This window comes from Pelodiscus sinensis, chromosome 11, assembly GCF_049634645.1.
Source record: "Pelodiscus sinensis isolate JC-2024 chromosome 11, ASM4963464v1, whole genome shotgun sequence".
NCBI classification, from domain to species: domain Eukaryota; kingdom Metazoa; phylum Chordata; order Testudines; family Trionychidae; genus Pelodiscus; species Pelodiscus sinensis.
In genome coordinates, this window is record NC_134721.1 from 6,377,970 (window position 1) to 6,392,391 (window position 14,422).

The window sequence follows — 14,422 nt, forward strand, 5'->3', positions numbered from 1 at the left end:
CCATGCTTGGGCCAGTGTGTTTTCTCAAGACATTGTATGCACATAGAATTACAGAACACTGGAAAGGACCTTGAGAGGTCGAGTCCAGTCCCCTGCCCTCACGGCAGGACCAAGTACACATTTGGGGAGGGACCTGTCTTTGTTCACTATGTTCGGCACCTAGCACCTTGGGTCCTAGTCTGAGACGAAAGCTCCTAGGTGTTACAACCATATAAATAATAATTTATTTTTATTATTAAGTCCTGGACTAGGACATAGCAGGTCTAGATTCAGTTTCCAGCTCTGCTATGCTCTCCTTGAGCAAATTATTTAATCTCTCTGTGCTTCTGTCCCCCATCTATACAATAGAATCATAATCTTACTGTTCTGTCCTGTTTATTTAAATTGGAAGGTTGCTGGAGCAAAAACTATCTCCTATGAGTGAGTCTTCCCAGCAAAATGGGGTCCTGGTTTCAGATGCGTGTGTCTACTAGGTGCAATACCAATGTTAGTTCCACTTCAGCTATAATAGTTCTCACTACAGGTTCGACCTTCCTGGTCCAGCGCCCTCTGGATCTGACCAGTCCTAAACGAGGGAATTTCCCGGACCAGAGAAGGTCCCCTGCTGCTGGCCCTCCAGCCCATCTACCCTCCCCACCACTGGCTCTGTTGCTGACCCAGCTGACCCCTCTGGCCCCGGCCGGCCATTGCCTCCCTACTGTCAGGCCCAGCTGAGGCTGCCATGGGCTCCTGGCCCTGAAACTGGGGCTTCTGGATGCTGACCGGAGCATCCCTGGGCTGCTGAACGCCGTCCAGGGCTGCCACGGGCTCCCAGTGCTGTCTGGGGCTGCTGGATGCTGGCCTGCTGCCACTAGTTTCCCAGCCCCATGCCTCTCTGGTCCAGAGGCATTTGTGGTACTGCCAGAGCATGGATGCTGCCGGACCTGAGAGTCCTGGTTTACAGAGGTACAACCTCTATTGATTTCTATTGATGGGCTTTCTGGAGCGTCTGTGCCAATGGGCCAAGTTCAGTATAAGGCAGGATTGGAGAGGAGAATAAGAAATATGGGGTTATCCACATATAAAATAAGACCTCTCTCTGCAAGGTTGTTGTGTCACTGTGGTAGCTCTCTTATGACTTTCCACTAGGGCTGTCAAACAATTTCAAAAAATTAATTATGATTATATTGATTTCAGTTACAACACAGAACGTTAAGTGTACAGTGCTCACTTTATACGATTATTTTTTATTACAAATATTTGCACCATCATGATAAATTGCACTATAGCTCTTGTATGAGGTGAATTGAAAAATTATTTTGTTTACTGTGCAAATATTTGTAATAAGAACAATCATATGATGGGAGCAGTATACATTTTCTATTCTGTGTTGTAATTGAAATCAATATACTTGAAGATGTAGAACAATATCCAAAAATATGTATAATAAATTTAATTTGATATTCTCTTGTTTAAAAGTGCATTAAAACTGTGATTAATCATGATTACTGTTTTTAATTGAGTTAATTTGTTTTGAGTTAATCACTTGAGTTAACTTTAATTAATTGACAGCCCTAATTTTCACTGTGCTGGATATCTTGAGTACACATCCATCGTGTTGTTTTATGCAGTGCCAAGATGTACACGTAGTTCTATGTACATGGCACATCAAAGTGTTTACAAACAATTAGCATGAGATGAAGCTGGAAAGCCAGATTGCACCCGGATTGCATGAGATTCCAGGCACTTCAGCTAGAAGATTTATTTCCAATTTGTTATTCATAAGGGAAGAGCGAGCGATTTGTATGAGGGTCCTTTGAAGTAAAAACAAGTCTTCTATTCAGTCATCAATTTAATAGAATACACATGATACTGGCTTGGCATGGTGGCCTCTTTGCTTTCCAACACTCTGAATGCTGGTAGAAATGGGAATTGCCCTGAAAAGAAACCCACCATTATTTCATGTTTTTTCTAATAGGACAAGCCTTGACCAATCAGACAGGAATGAATTGGGGAAACAAGTTGACCAAATTGTTGCATGTAGTTATGATGATTCGGTGTATTTATAGTATGGTAAATGAACAAATATTTTTAAGAGCAACGTGATTATTTCACTTTCTATGGTCTTGCTCACACTTACGTAATGTGATCTATTGGCTCTAGAACTGGCAGTCAGGAGACCTGAGTTCTAATCCTGCTTTTCCCACTAACCTGTTCAGGCAGTTGTTTCACCCTTTTTTTTTTTTCTGCCTCTGTTTTCCCTCCCACCTCTCTGTGTCTTATTTCGGCTGGAAGTTTTGGGGGGGTGGGAAGTGTCTATTGTGCATCTATACAGTGTCTAGGAAAATGGCTCTGTGATCTCAATTGGAACCCACTAGGCACTATGTTGATACTGCCAACAGGAGTGAATAGTTGCACTGAATTTGGTGTTTAACAGTGAGAATATGAGTATTAGCTGGAACAGGGCCTTCTCATTAAGGCATTTTGTCACCCTTTTCCATGAGATCCTGCTGATTTCTGTGCTTAATTCGGTTTCAGTGGGATCAAAACCACCATAGGTTGGTTAGGCAGGTTTCAGAGAAACAAGAAGTCTCTTGGCCTTAGTTACAAATCTATCTTACTTCAAAGCCCTGGCAATTAGCAGAACCTAGATCTACATGGGACCTCCAAAATGTAGGCTTTGTCTGCAGAATACAATTTATTAGAAGAAACACTGCTTGGAGAAGATGGTCACTTACCCAGCTGGCCCAGAACACCTGCCCTTTTTGGTCTCCCTACCCTTTGCCTTATTGTGTTTTTTCCCCGTGTGCGGGTTTGGAACTCCGCGTGAATCACGCCAGTCGGCGATGGAAGGAAATGTATTCGGTCATCTTGGCCGATCCCTCCCAATATAGGATTATTTCCTATAGTGGGAGCTTGAGTGCCTTCCCCAGTCTGTTTGTAAATGACTCAGATGAGAGGGCTTTCCTAGGGATACTGCTTCATAGTTTAATAGCCCTCGCTGTTAGGGAATTTTCTTCCTAGTGTCCAGCCTCCATTCTGCTTTTGCCTAATTTCATTGAACTGTTCCTCGCTATGCCCCACTACCCAGTTTTCCACTGGGTTTGGTTCTTTGCAAATACCTGTTATCAATTATAGCCATAGTCTGTGGGAATTAATCACCATTTGCCTTGCTTGGCTGAGTCTTTGTTTTTTAGCATAACTCCACTGCAGCGCCAGATGGGTTCTTTTCAGCACAGCTTTTCATCCAGCGTAGCTTTTCTGAGATAAATGCAGCATGTCAGCACATGGGGCAGCCTCTGGATTAATTCATAATTGAACATTTGTATAAGTACACACAGCTCCCTCCTTGAGACTACATAAAGGAACTCAATAAGTAATAGAAATGGCATCAGTAACCTTGACTCTCTCTAGCGGCACATAAAAGCTCAGGATGTGAGCATTAGGTAGATCCCTCACCGTCTGCCCTTCTTTTCCCTGCTCCTTCTCCAGCAGATCATGCTGTTGTCTATCTGCTGTGTGTGAATAACACACAGGAACTGGTCAGAATGCCAAGTTTTAGCATATGACGTTTTAAGGATATGTGGGGAAAAGGTCAAACGTATGTATCTCCTGCAGCCCACTTTCAAAAGTAACTTTGTTCCTTAGGAGCCTACATCACTGTTGAAAATGTGAGTTTTTGAGCTCCTAAATCCCTTTTGAAGATGCCACCCTTCATCTTAGAACTGGCAGACACGTTCTCCAGTAGGGACGAAATGCATGAAAAACTGCATGTATCCAAATTGTATATGTTAATAACCAAGATCAGCCTAAGATTTTGGAGAATTATGAAGCCGCTGTTTGGGAGAAGGAAAATTGTCCCTCTACTGTGGATACTGTCAGCTTAAAAGCCTGTACTTGGAAGCGCCCTCCAAATCAGTAGGGAAAAGAATGGCTAGCACAAGAGACTAGTCCTTATTCTACTGAGGTGTTTTTTAACCAGTGGTACGAGTACCCTTAGGGTTACTCAGGAGAAGTCTGGAAGGGTGAGGGAGTGTACATCAACACAACTGAAAATTGGAGAAAATGGAATTTTTGTTTTAAGTTTTACAGCGTTTTATTATTTTTGTACTTTTTACACCAAAAATTTCATTGCCTGCCCGACTACAATTACGTTGTTTAAACAAATGTGTTGCAATGGTAGAAAAAAATTGTGTGTGTCTGAAAACTGTAGGTATTGGGGGTACTTTTTTTTTAAAGGAGTACTTCATACAAAAAGGTTGAGAAACACTAGTCTACTGTATATTTGAGAGTGTTTGTCTGGCTGTCTGCTCAAGAGCTTTTCCTAAAAGGTCAGAGCTAGGCCTACCAAATTAAGTATATTGTATCATAACTTAAGGATATGTAAGAGTTAGGTTTTGCCAGGACAATGGGCTGTGCTTGGAATGGGATTGCTTCTCATCAAACCATACAGAAAAGAGAGAGAATCATTAGACAGATGAAAGCGGCTGGCTGGGGGTACCCCCTCTCTCTGTCTGGAACTGCCCTAGCCCCGAGCCTTCCACCCCCTAGGCACCCTTTAGGCAGAACTGATAACATTGGGGGAGTATTTTTTTTAGCATTCTGCTTTGTATCATTTTATTTGCCAACAAGAAAATAATTTCATGAAATATTTTCAACTCTGCATTGCTGCAGGCTTACATACGGACATATTGAATCCCTTTAAACGATTTGCTTCAAGCCCTCTTCAGTTCCCGACATCTTTCTCACTCCAGCTGCTTATTTGAGTGCAAAAGTTCCTTGGGAAAAATCACTTATGACATCACTGAAACATGCCACAGAAATAGCTTTTCACTTCAGTTCCCATCTTTGGAGTTAACTCGCATGGGGATCAGATAGATTCAAACATTTAATAACTTCTTATTTTCCTTTCTCTTTAAATGCAGGATCTCTGGTCGTGGAAGCAGGGTCACGTGGTTGATTCTTGGCAGTCGGCAGCCTGTGGCGCTTTTGCAGGTGCAAAGGATTATATGTTATACTGGGAAAGGCTCAAGAAGAAAGGGAAAAATGTGCAAATCTATTAAGTACAGCAGAACAACATTCTTTTGTAATTCTAGTTTGTTTAGAGGAAAATGGATCCACTTGTTATTTGGAAGAAAGAAAGTGGAGGATTGGGGGGGAGAACACTGAAAAGGGTGTCTGCTTGAAAGACAACCAATTTGTTTTTGACAAATTTCTGTGCCTTAAAAACCCAGAACCTGTCAGTCAGGCTTCCAGTTTATCTTGGAGTTGATTTGTAAAATCCTCCACGAGGAGAGGCTTTGCTTGGGTGCGGGTCTGTGCAGCTGTCTGCCCCGAGCTGGTCTCCTGGGGTTTAAGTGATTGCAGGGAGAAGCCATGATTCACCATTCATGTGACAGTTTTGACAGCAGCACAGATTAACTAGAGTCAGGAGAGCAGAGGATAGCACTGCAACAGCCCGGAGGCAGGACAAAACATCTGGGCAGTCTCCAGACACTAGCAGAGGAATAAAGAATGGCAGAATACAATATTGCACTATTTATTACCAAACAAGCCAAAAGTTAATTGAATTCTTCAGCAGGCCTCTTGCCTGCCTTCAGCCTATTGTGGATGTTTAAAATAATTTTAAAAATGTCCGTTAATTAATGACTCATCAATATATTTGACCAGTTACAGAGAAGAAAAACAACAAACTGTCTTAATAGAAAAACCAAATTAGTTGTTAAGAGATGTATAGCCAGAGCTTTTCCCAAAGGAAGTTAAATACAGTTTAAGGTTCCAAATTGGCAACAGACTATATGGAAGGAATAAATCCTGTTTAGAAGCAATAATAGCATTTCTGAAGTTGGAGATGAATAACAAGTAAGTTTCAGTTCTGGTGATCTGTTGATTTACCAGGAAAGGGTCTTTTAATTCTTTCAATTGTTAAAAAATAAGGCTCTAAATATCTCTTTGGTACCGAATTAAACATGGAATTTCTGACCTCCAGGTATTAGTATTAGTAGTATTGCAAGAGACATCAGGTCCCCAGTAAAGCCTTCAGTTGTGGTATTAGGCACTGTACATATAAATAGTGAAAGACATTCCCTTCTCTGAATTGTTTTAAGTAAGACAAGGAGTGATTATCTCCATTGTACAGATAGAGAATTGAGAATTTGCCCTGGTTTATTTAAATCAGTGCAAACTCTAGCAGGGCTGCAGTTATATTAACATATGTGTTTACATCCAAAACCAGTACAGCTTGAATCCCTCTGGTCCAGCAGCATCCGTGATTTGGCATATTTTTAGTTAGCCAGATCGTGGATTTGCCTGAGTTTCCTGCGATCTCAAAAAGTTTGTTTACAGCCTCTGGTCCTAGTTCTCATTGTTCTGTGCTGTTATTTGGCTCTAATTTACCCCTAAATATCTTTTGAGAACCCAGTCAGCAGTGGAAGTGTTGGTAATGCTGCTAGACAATATTGATCTCCTGTTATCTGGCAAATTCTGTGGCTCGGCACCAGTCAGGTCCCAAGGATGCTGGACTAGAGAGGTTCAACCTGTATTACAATTTGTGTTTCTGAATCAATTATAAGAATGGTCTGAAAAATTTAGATTGACCAAGCTGTATCACTCAGAGGTGTGAAAAATTTACAGCTCTCAGCACCACAGCTGAGCTGACTTAACGTCTCTGATGTGGCTAGGGTAACAGAAGAGTTCTTGGGTTTTATTGATTTAATGGGATCTGTTTCTAAATGGCTGTAGTTAAATCCATGCATAGGCTGCTTGTAGACAAACTCTGAAATGCCAAGGGATCTTGTGATTTGTCCCAGGATGTCTCTGGGAGAGCTGGGAATTCAAACTAGGTCTCTGATTCCCAGTCTAGTGCTGTAACCACAAAATCATCCTTCCTTCCCTTGTCCATTTGGTTCTGCTCAGAGTAGTTGTGATTAGAATTGTTAGGCCTATTGGCTTCTTGGTGACCAAAGTCACCACCTGGGGAACACGTATGAAAAGAAAATATCATGTAAGGGCCTGGTCCGGTGAAGCATCCCCGGTTTACCCTGGACACATTGGCAGAGCCCTACATACTAGTCCAGGAGACTCAGCTTTTCACAGTACAGTAAACTTCCGATAATCCGGCACCTTTAGTACACAGGGGGTGCCGGATTATCAGATATGCCGGGCTATCAGAAGGGGGGCTATGAGGGATCTGGGGTGGGGTGGGGGGATGCCACTCCAGACCCCTCATAGCCCCCCCTTCCGATAGTCCGGCTCTGCCCCAGGCGTCCCTGATTCAGCCGCTGCTGGTCAGTTTCAGCAGCGACTTAATCGGGGATGCCTGCAGCAGAGCAGCTGGGGTGCTGCCGGGTTGGCGCGGTGAGACCAACCCTTGGTGCGGTGAGACCAACCCGGCAGCACCCCAGCTCTACCCCAGCTGCTCTACCCCAGCTGTCCCCAAGTCAGCCACTGCTGATACTGATCAGCGGCTGACTCCAGGAAGCCCGAGGCAGAGCTGCTCTGCCCTGGGCTTCCTGGAGTCAGCCACTGGTCAGTTTCAGCAGCGGCTGAATCAGGAACAGCTGGGGTGCTGCTGGGTTGGTCCCGCAGCCCTGAGGGGCAGCGCTAGGGGACCTACCTGGCAGCACCCCAGCTGCTCTGCCCCCGGCTTCCCTGATTCAGCCGCTGGTCAGTTTTAGCAGCGGCTGAATCGGAGAAGCGGGGGGCAGAGCAACTCCAATGGTCCGGCTGCCCGGAGCACTTCCGGGTTCCTGATGATGCCGGACCATCAGGAGTGCCGGACCATCTGAGTTTTACTGTAGTTAGTCAGACTACCCTTGATGGTCTCTGCAGAAGCATCATGTTTTGAACTAACTTTTCGTTTCTGTGGAATTCTGTAAGCATTCCACATGGAGCATGGGGGTTTCAGTGCAATTCACTACAGTGAAGCTGCACACCATGTATAAAGTTAAGCATGGGCATAACTCTTTGCTAGGCTGAGGTCTAATGTTTGTTGGATATGTGAGAGCAGATGGCAAACATTCCTTCTTTCACACTCGGCCCTTCCCCTCCCCTGCTTTTGTCCCTCATTCCTGTTTTACTCTTTTTTTTTTTCTCCTTGTTTCTTCCCACTACCAATATTTCACACATCCCCTTGTTTTTAGGTCCTGATCCCAAGCTCAATGAGATTAAGAGGAGTCTTTTTATTAACTTCACTAGGTTTTAGATTAGGCCCTTTCTTGATTACCCTCTCCCTGTCTGTAGACGAGTAATAGGAGGGCATCCTATGTTGATCCATCAGACCCTGACACCAGTGTTGGCTCCTTTGCTAAAACTAGTAGCTCCTTGTTTCTGAAGTCTATAAATGGATTCTGCAGCTAAAACTGCCTGCTGACATTTGTAAACTTAATCTATTTTTGAGGAGGTCGGGGGAGGGGTGGAGAAAACCCGATTCTGGCCAGACACACAAACCCTCCGTAAATAAAACTGTGTTTTGTACTAGAGTCATTATAATTCACCACACTATAAACTCTGGGAAGAGAGGAAAAGGCTTTTATTTAAGGAACAACAAACTTGTAATCATTGTGATGTTACCAAATACCACAATACTAGTGCGAAGACAGAGAGAGCATGTTGAACTCTTACTTCCCTTGTGTACTTTGGTTCACCACAAAATTGGACCAAACACTTTAGAGGTTGGGAGAACAGGCACAGCAATCAAACAAACAAGCTGAAGACGCAGTCCTTTTTTGGCTTCTAGTTCTAGACAAATTGTTGGAGATTTTCTATCTTAATCATAATTCACTGTTTTGTGGCGAAAAGAGACAGCATCAGTATGTCAAATTCCATCCAAAACATCTGTTCCATTAACACCTGTGAAACTGCAGCGACTAAGGTCAAAGATCTGTGAGAGACCTGATTGTCTGTTTTAGTTTCTGCACATACACGTATTTACAATTGATGCACTTATATACACAAACACAGTAGCCAGGAGTATAAATAACAATGAGACATTAAGTGCTCTCTTTGCCAGCTGTTAATAATCTAGCGCAGCACCTGTGGACTTTGATTCATGTAATTTCTTCTTCCTCTTTGGCCCCTTGGCCAGAGGTACTGGTTAGAGCAGCTATGGGGCTGCTCTAATTTGTACCATCTGACAAGGATCCCAACAAACCTTCTGAAAGTCAGAGTGTAACATACTCAAGTCAAACCTCAAACTCAGAGTCTATACTATGAATAGAAGGGAAAGAGCCATCAGAGGTGTCTTTACTTTCTAAGTCCTCGCATGCTAAGGAAGTCGCTATTTGAATAGCACAAAGAGAGCAGAGGAGGACTGAGAGTCTGCCTCAGAATGTCAGGATGCAAAAGCGGCGGGGCGGCAAATGCTATTGAAAGCTATTACCGTAGCATCTGGGCTAGTGCTTCATTCTGGCGAGCTTGTCTTGATGAAGATAGAGCAGCAATAGAAGGGGTGGGTGAAGAGAGAATTATAGGCTTCTGAACATACAGAGACTTTTGTTTGGAGAGGAAATGACTGAGGAGGGTCGTGATAGAGCTATATAAAATAATTAACAGTGTAGAGAGGAAGGATGAACCATTAATGCTTAGACCTCAGTGTCTGGGCCTGCCTGTCCAGTGTTCCGCCTCCAGCTGTGGCCATCTCTCATACTTCAGAGCAGTGGTGCCCGCCGGGGCATTTATATGTGCCCGCCTAGTGACCAGGGCCGGACCGAGCCATTCTTGTGCCCTGGGCGCCCAGCTCACGTGTGGCCCCACCCCCGGGCGCCCGGCAGCCCCAAAAGGTTGGGGACCACTGCTTCAGAGGAAGGAGACCAAAACCTGCCACAGAATACATAGCAGAACCCTTCCTGACCCCTTCGGGTGACTGAAACTCTGAAACATGAGCTGCTAGGAATATAAGATGTCAATCACGAGTGCCCCTTGTCTGCTACCATCACAAGGAACCCTGTCATACAACTGCAGTCGTAAATTTGTCCAGCTCTCCCTTAAAGTGAATGGTTTGCTCCTGCACCATCTGTTAGGAGACTGTTCCAGAACCGTAGCCTTTTTCTAATTTCCAGCCTGAATTTGTTCAGGGCCAGTTTACATCCACTCGTTCTTCCTCCTCTGGAGGTCTGAGCCTTAGACACTGTGTTCATGAGGCTAGAGAAGTACGTTACATGAAAATAAATCAGGCCTCCAGTTTACCCTTTCCCATATCGCAAGAACAAGAAGACACTCAACTAAATGGAAGGCCAACAAGTCTAGAAACACGGCAGCATTTAGCCCATTGCATTCACTGCTGCAAGAGATGAAGAACTTGGTAGGACTGAAAAACCCAATTAGGCTATGTCTACACTAGAGCGCTCGTAGTGACGCAGCTGTACTGCTGTCAGATCTCTCGTGTAGCCACTCCATGCTGACAGGTCAGAGCTTTCCCAGGCATGTAATTAAGCCACCCCTAAGCACCCATGGGAGAAGCTCTCTTGCCGATGTAGCACAGCACACATGGGCTTATGCCAGCGTAACGGGGCAGTGACAGAGTGACCTGGATGGCAAGCCACACACTAAGCTATACATACATCCGGACAGAGGGCAGTCTGTGTCCTGCCAAGAGTTGACTATAACAAGGATTTAGGAGTCTCTTGGGGGTGGAGGGTGGAACCTTCACACCCCTGAGCAACATGTGTTTTGCCAGGGTAAGTGGTGGTGTGGACATAGCCTGATATAGATAAGGCATCGTTACAATGGAGAAGTAAATGAAATCCCGAACTCTAAACCTCCTGCTCTAAGGCATCTCTGATGAGGGCTAGGCAAAAGTTTCTCCTAAGGACAGATTACTTTGTCGTCACTCAGGAACATCGTTTCTTCCAGCTACCCGGGACCCGTGTCCAAACCTCGTAACTGGTATCTGTGTGTGAGAGGGCGGGGTCTGGGCGGGCGGGATCACTGGCCTATTCCCGCATGGCCGATCCTGTCTACGAAAGAGCCGCAGTGTCACGTCAATGCAGCGGAAAAATTTTGATGAAATATGCCCTTTTGATCTAGGCCCTAAAAAAAATACGTGGGGATGCCCATTAATGATTAGTGCAGTGTTGTGAGACAGCCACCAACCGCATGGAGGAGCGAGTCCTGGGAATGATGACGTGCTAACCAGAGCTTTTTACATGTTAAGTGGAAGGTCCCTGTCTTCTCCTTTTTGATCTAATTAGCCCTGACAAGATTACCTGCAGGGTCTGAGAGCCGCCTTAGCCGGACAAGGCAGACAAGGCCAGGATGAAATCTGATTTCAAGACCTTCCGTATGCAGGTACTGAGCCTCCAAATCTAAATGGATTCCACCATTACAGATGAGATGAAGGGTCCCCAGTTCCTGTATTCTGCCCTGATTGGGTTCTTCCTTCAATGGGTCCTGTGTCTTGGCCGGGCCACTTGTAGGGTTGCCAGATGGCTGAAACAAAAATATCACCCCCACCCCACCCCCAAAAAAAACCACCAGGAAAAAATTCTGTTGAAGGGGAAAAAAAGGGGGAGGGGGGAACCAAAGTTGTTGAGCAAAAAAAATTAAAATAAAACAGCATGTCCCCTTTAAGAGTGAGTGCAGGGATAGGAACAGGGGAGGGCTTGAGCACTATGACCCAGGGGAAACAACTTCCCCTTGGTCCGTAGCTATTTTGTGCCGGCAACCTTGCGGAACCAGGTAAGCATGGGGGCTGGGGTCGGGGGGCTAGGGCTGTTGGGGGGCGGGGTAGGCCGGGTGCTGAGTGTTTGTAGAGTTGCCAGGTACCTGGCATTTTCACCTCCTGGCCAGGGAAAAAAAACAGAAAATACCGGACATTTTAGGTGCCTAGTATTCTCTGAATTTTTTTACCGGACAGGAGGAGAAAATACCAGACTGTCTGGGTGAATACTGGACAGCTGGCAACCCTACCCGCTCGGCAGAGGGCTCTGAGAGCATTATAGTGCCAATAAGATGTTGCAAGGATTAAGAGCTGTTTGGCAGCTCTCAAAAAGTAGCTTCCAGTGGGGAGTTATCAGGCCCACCGATTTTGTGGGAGGAGGAGAAAAGGAGGGGTACAGTTTCCCCGGGCCCGGCAATTCAAAGAGGTCTGTGGCTCCTGGCTGTGCTGCTCCTGTGGCAGCCAGAGCCTTGGGACCTTTAAATCACCGCCGGAGGACACAGCGTATGGTCCCGGCAGTTCTTAGGGCTGCCTAGAGAGGGCCCCAGGCAGCATTTGGCAGGTGCCACAGCCCCGCCCCTTTTGCCTGAGGCCCCGCCCCATCTGGGGGGGAGGAGCCAGCCCCTTCATACACATCTTGTCAGGGGGCCTGTGGCGGCTGTCCACTCCCTTGGGATTTATCACTGAATGGGAGTGTTTCCGGTGGGGTTCGGCAGCGGTCGGTGCTAGGCCGGATGCGGTTTGGCATTTTCCTCCATGAGGCGGAAGTCGATCGAAAACAGCTGCTGCTCCAGAGCAGGTGGCACAAGGATTGGCAGAGTGTAAAGGATGCGGACAGGGCAGTGACACAGGATGGCGGGGCCAGCTGGCCATCCCACCAGACGCAAAGCTGTGCAGGCGTAGGTAAATACAGAAGGCAGTCGTGTCCTACCAAGAGCTGACTGTAACAAGGGTTTGGGAGCCATCGTGAGCTCCCCGTCAGCTGCTGCTGTGGCAAAGGGGGCTCTTGCCACCTGGGGGCGTGCAGGCAGGGGAGTTGTGAGTCGGAGCCACGAGGTGATTTTTACCTCTGTACGTGCTGTGAGTGAGACCAGTCCTAGAGTGCATACGGGTCTGAGCTTCACCTTTGAGAAAGGGGGCTGGAAAATTGGAGAGGGGGCTGATTTGAGGGCTGGAGAAAATGCTGCACAGCCAGAGACTTAAGGAGCTCTGTTGGTACTAATGGCACTGCCGCGGGGCCACCGCTGTGCCGATGGGGGAGCCCTCCTGTTGACATGGCACTGTCTGCACAGGGAGACAGGCCAGCTCACCGGCCTTGCTCAGAGATGTGGATTTTCCAGACCCTCGAGCGACAGAGTTCTCTCAGGGTAAGTTTGTTGTGAGGAGCAGAGCTTAGAAGTGACTTGACTCCAGTGTACAAGTCTCTTTGGGGGGCGAATCCCGGCTCTTTGATTTAGTCTCCTCAAGGGAAGTAGTAGATTCTCCATCTCCGGGTGTCTTCAAATCCAGACTGGCTGTCTTTCTAGAAGGCATCAATAGCCACGTGCAGCCTACTGGGCTCACTACAGGCAGGGCCATTCCCAGGGGAGGGCCGGGCCTGGAACAATGCCCCTGCCCCAGGCCCCATTCCCACCCTGCCTCTTCCTGCCCCTCCTCTGCCTAGGGTTACCAGCTGTGCGGTATTCACCCGGACAATCCGGTATTTGCAAGCTGCGTCTGGTTAAAAAAAACAGTCCGGTATTTCTGACAGGGGAGCCCTCCTGGACAGAAGCCCAGTGGGGACAATTTTCCCCTGCCGCATCTGGCGGGGGAGTGAGGAGTGCGGCAGAGGCGTAGCGAAGGGGAGCAGGCGGGGACACCTGCCGGGTGTCATGCTCGGGGGGCGCCAGGCTGGGGTAGGAGCAGAGCATATGCTGCTCTGGCCCACGTGACCAGCAGACACCGAGCTGGCCACGTGATGCCTCCCTCAACAACAGCTGTGGCCAACCAGTGGCTCTTGCCTCCCAAAAGTGTGGCAGGTGCGCTGCTCCTGTCCCCCCGAGTCCCTGGCTTCCCTGTGCTTACCGGGTGGAGCTGGGGGGTGGGGTGGTGGTGGTTAAAATAAATAAATAAATCAATCAATATTATTTTTTTTGCTCCACAATTCTGTTCTGGTTTGGTTTTTTGTTTTTTGTTTTTTTTTGCTTAACTTTTTTGTCCCCCCCCCCCCCCCTTTTTTTTCCTCAACAGAATTTTTTCCCGGTGGTTTTTTTTTTGGGGGGGGGGGGGGGGGGGGAGGGATTGGTATTTTTTGTTAAACCATCTGGCAAGCCTACCTCTGCCCCCACCCTGCTTCCACTCCACTCTGTCCCTCCTGCTCCACCCCCACCTCTTCCCACTCCTGCTGTCAACTCATATTTGGCTTCAAGTCCGGTCTACATTACTTGATTCCACTTATAAACCAGATTAGGGGACAGCCAGGTAGTAACCAAGTCCCTTGGCACAGTTACAGTTGTAATGCAGATGGGACTGTTGCCTTATTAGCTGTAGCGTGTCCGTGAAACTGTTCTTGGAAAGTAACTTTCTGAGGTTATTCTACAATTATCTTCGGCATTTTGGTTTGTCAGACCCATTGCCTTATATAAAACGTGGTTCCCATTGCCGCCAGCTATATGTTTTAATTCTAGTCACTCATCTGCAAACCTGCGTTGAATTTCTCTATTCGGTTGTGCTCATGAAGCGCATTATTGGGGCTGTCGTTATTCTAAATCGGGTGGGCAATGAGCAGCCCACGGGCCAGCTGCAATT

General features: G+C 46.7%; 1 protein-coding gene across 4 annotated transcripts in view; it reads left to right on the top strand.

The window, feature by feature from the left end:
- The window catches only part of SLC25A26 (solute carrier family 25 member 26), a 154,002-nt gene that overhangs the window by 127,623 nt on the left and 11,957 nt on the right, over positions 1-14,422 (top strand). For all 4 annotated transcript variants that reach the window (XM_075938546.1, XM_075938545.1, XM_075938547.1 and 1 more), the window contains one exon: positions 4,905-4,974. In XM_075938546.1, the coding sequence (XP_075794661.1) occupies positions 4,905-4,974 (70 nt within the window). The remainder of the gene's footprint in view (positions 1-4,904; positions 4,975-14,422) is intronic.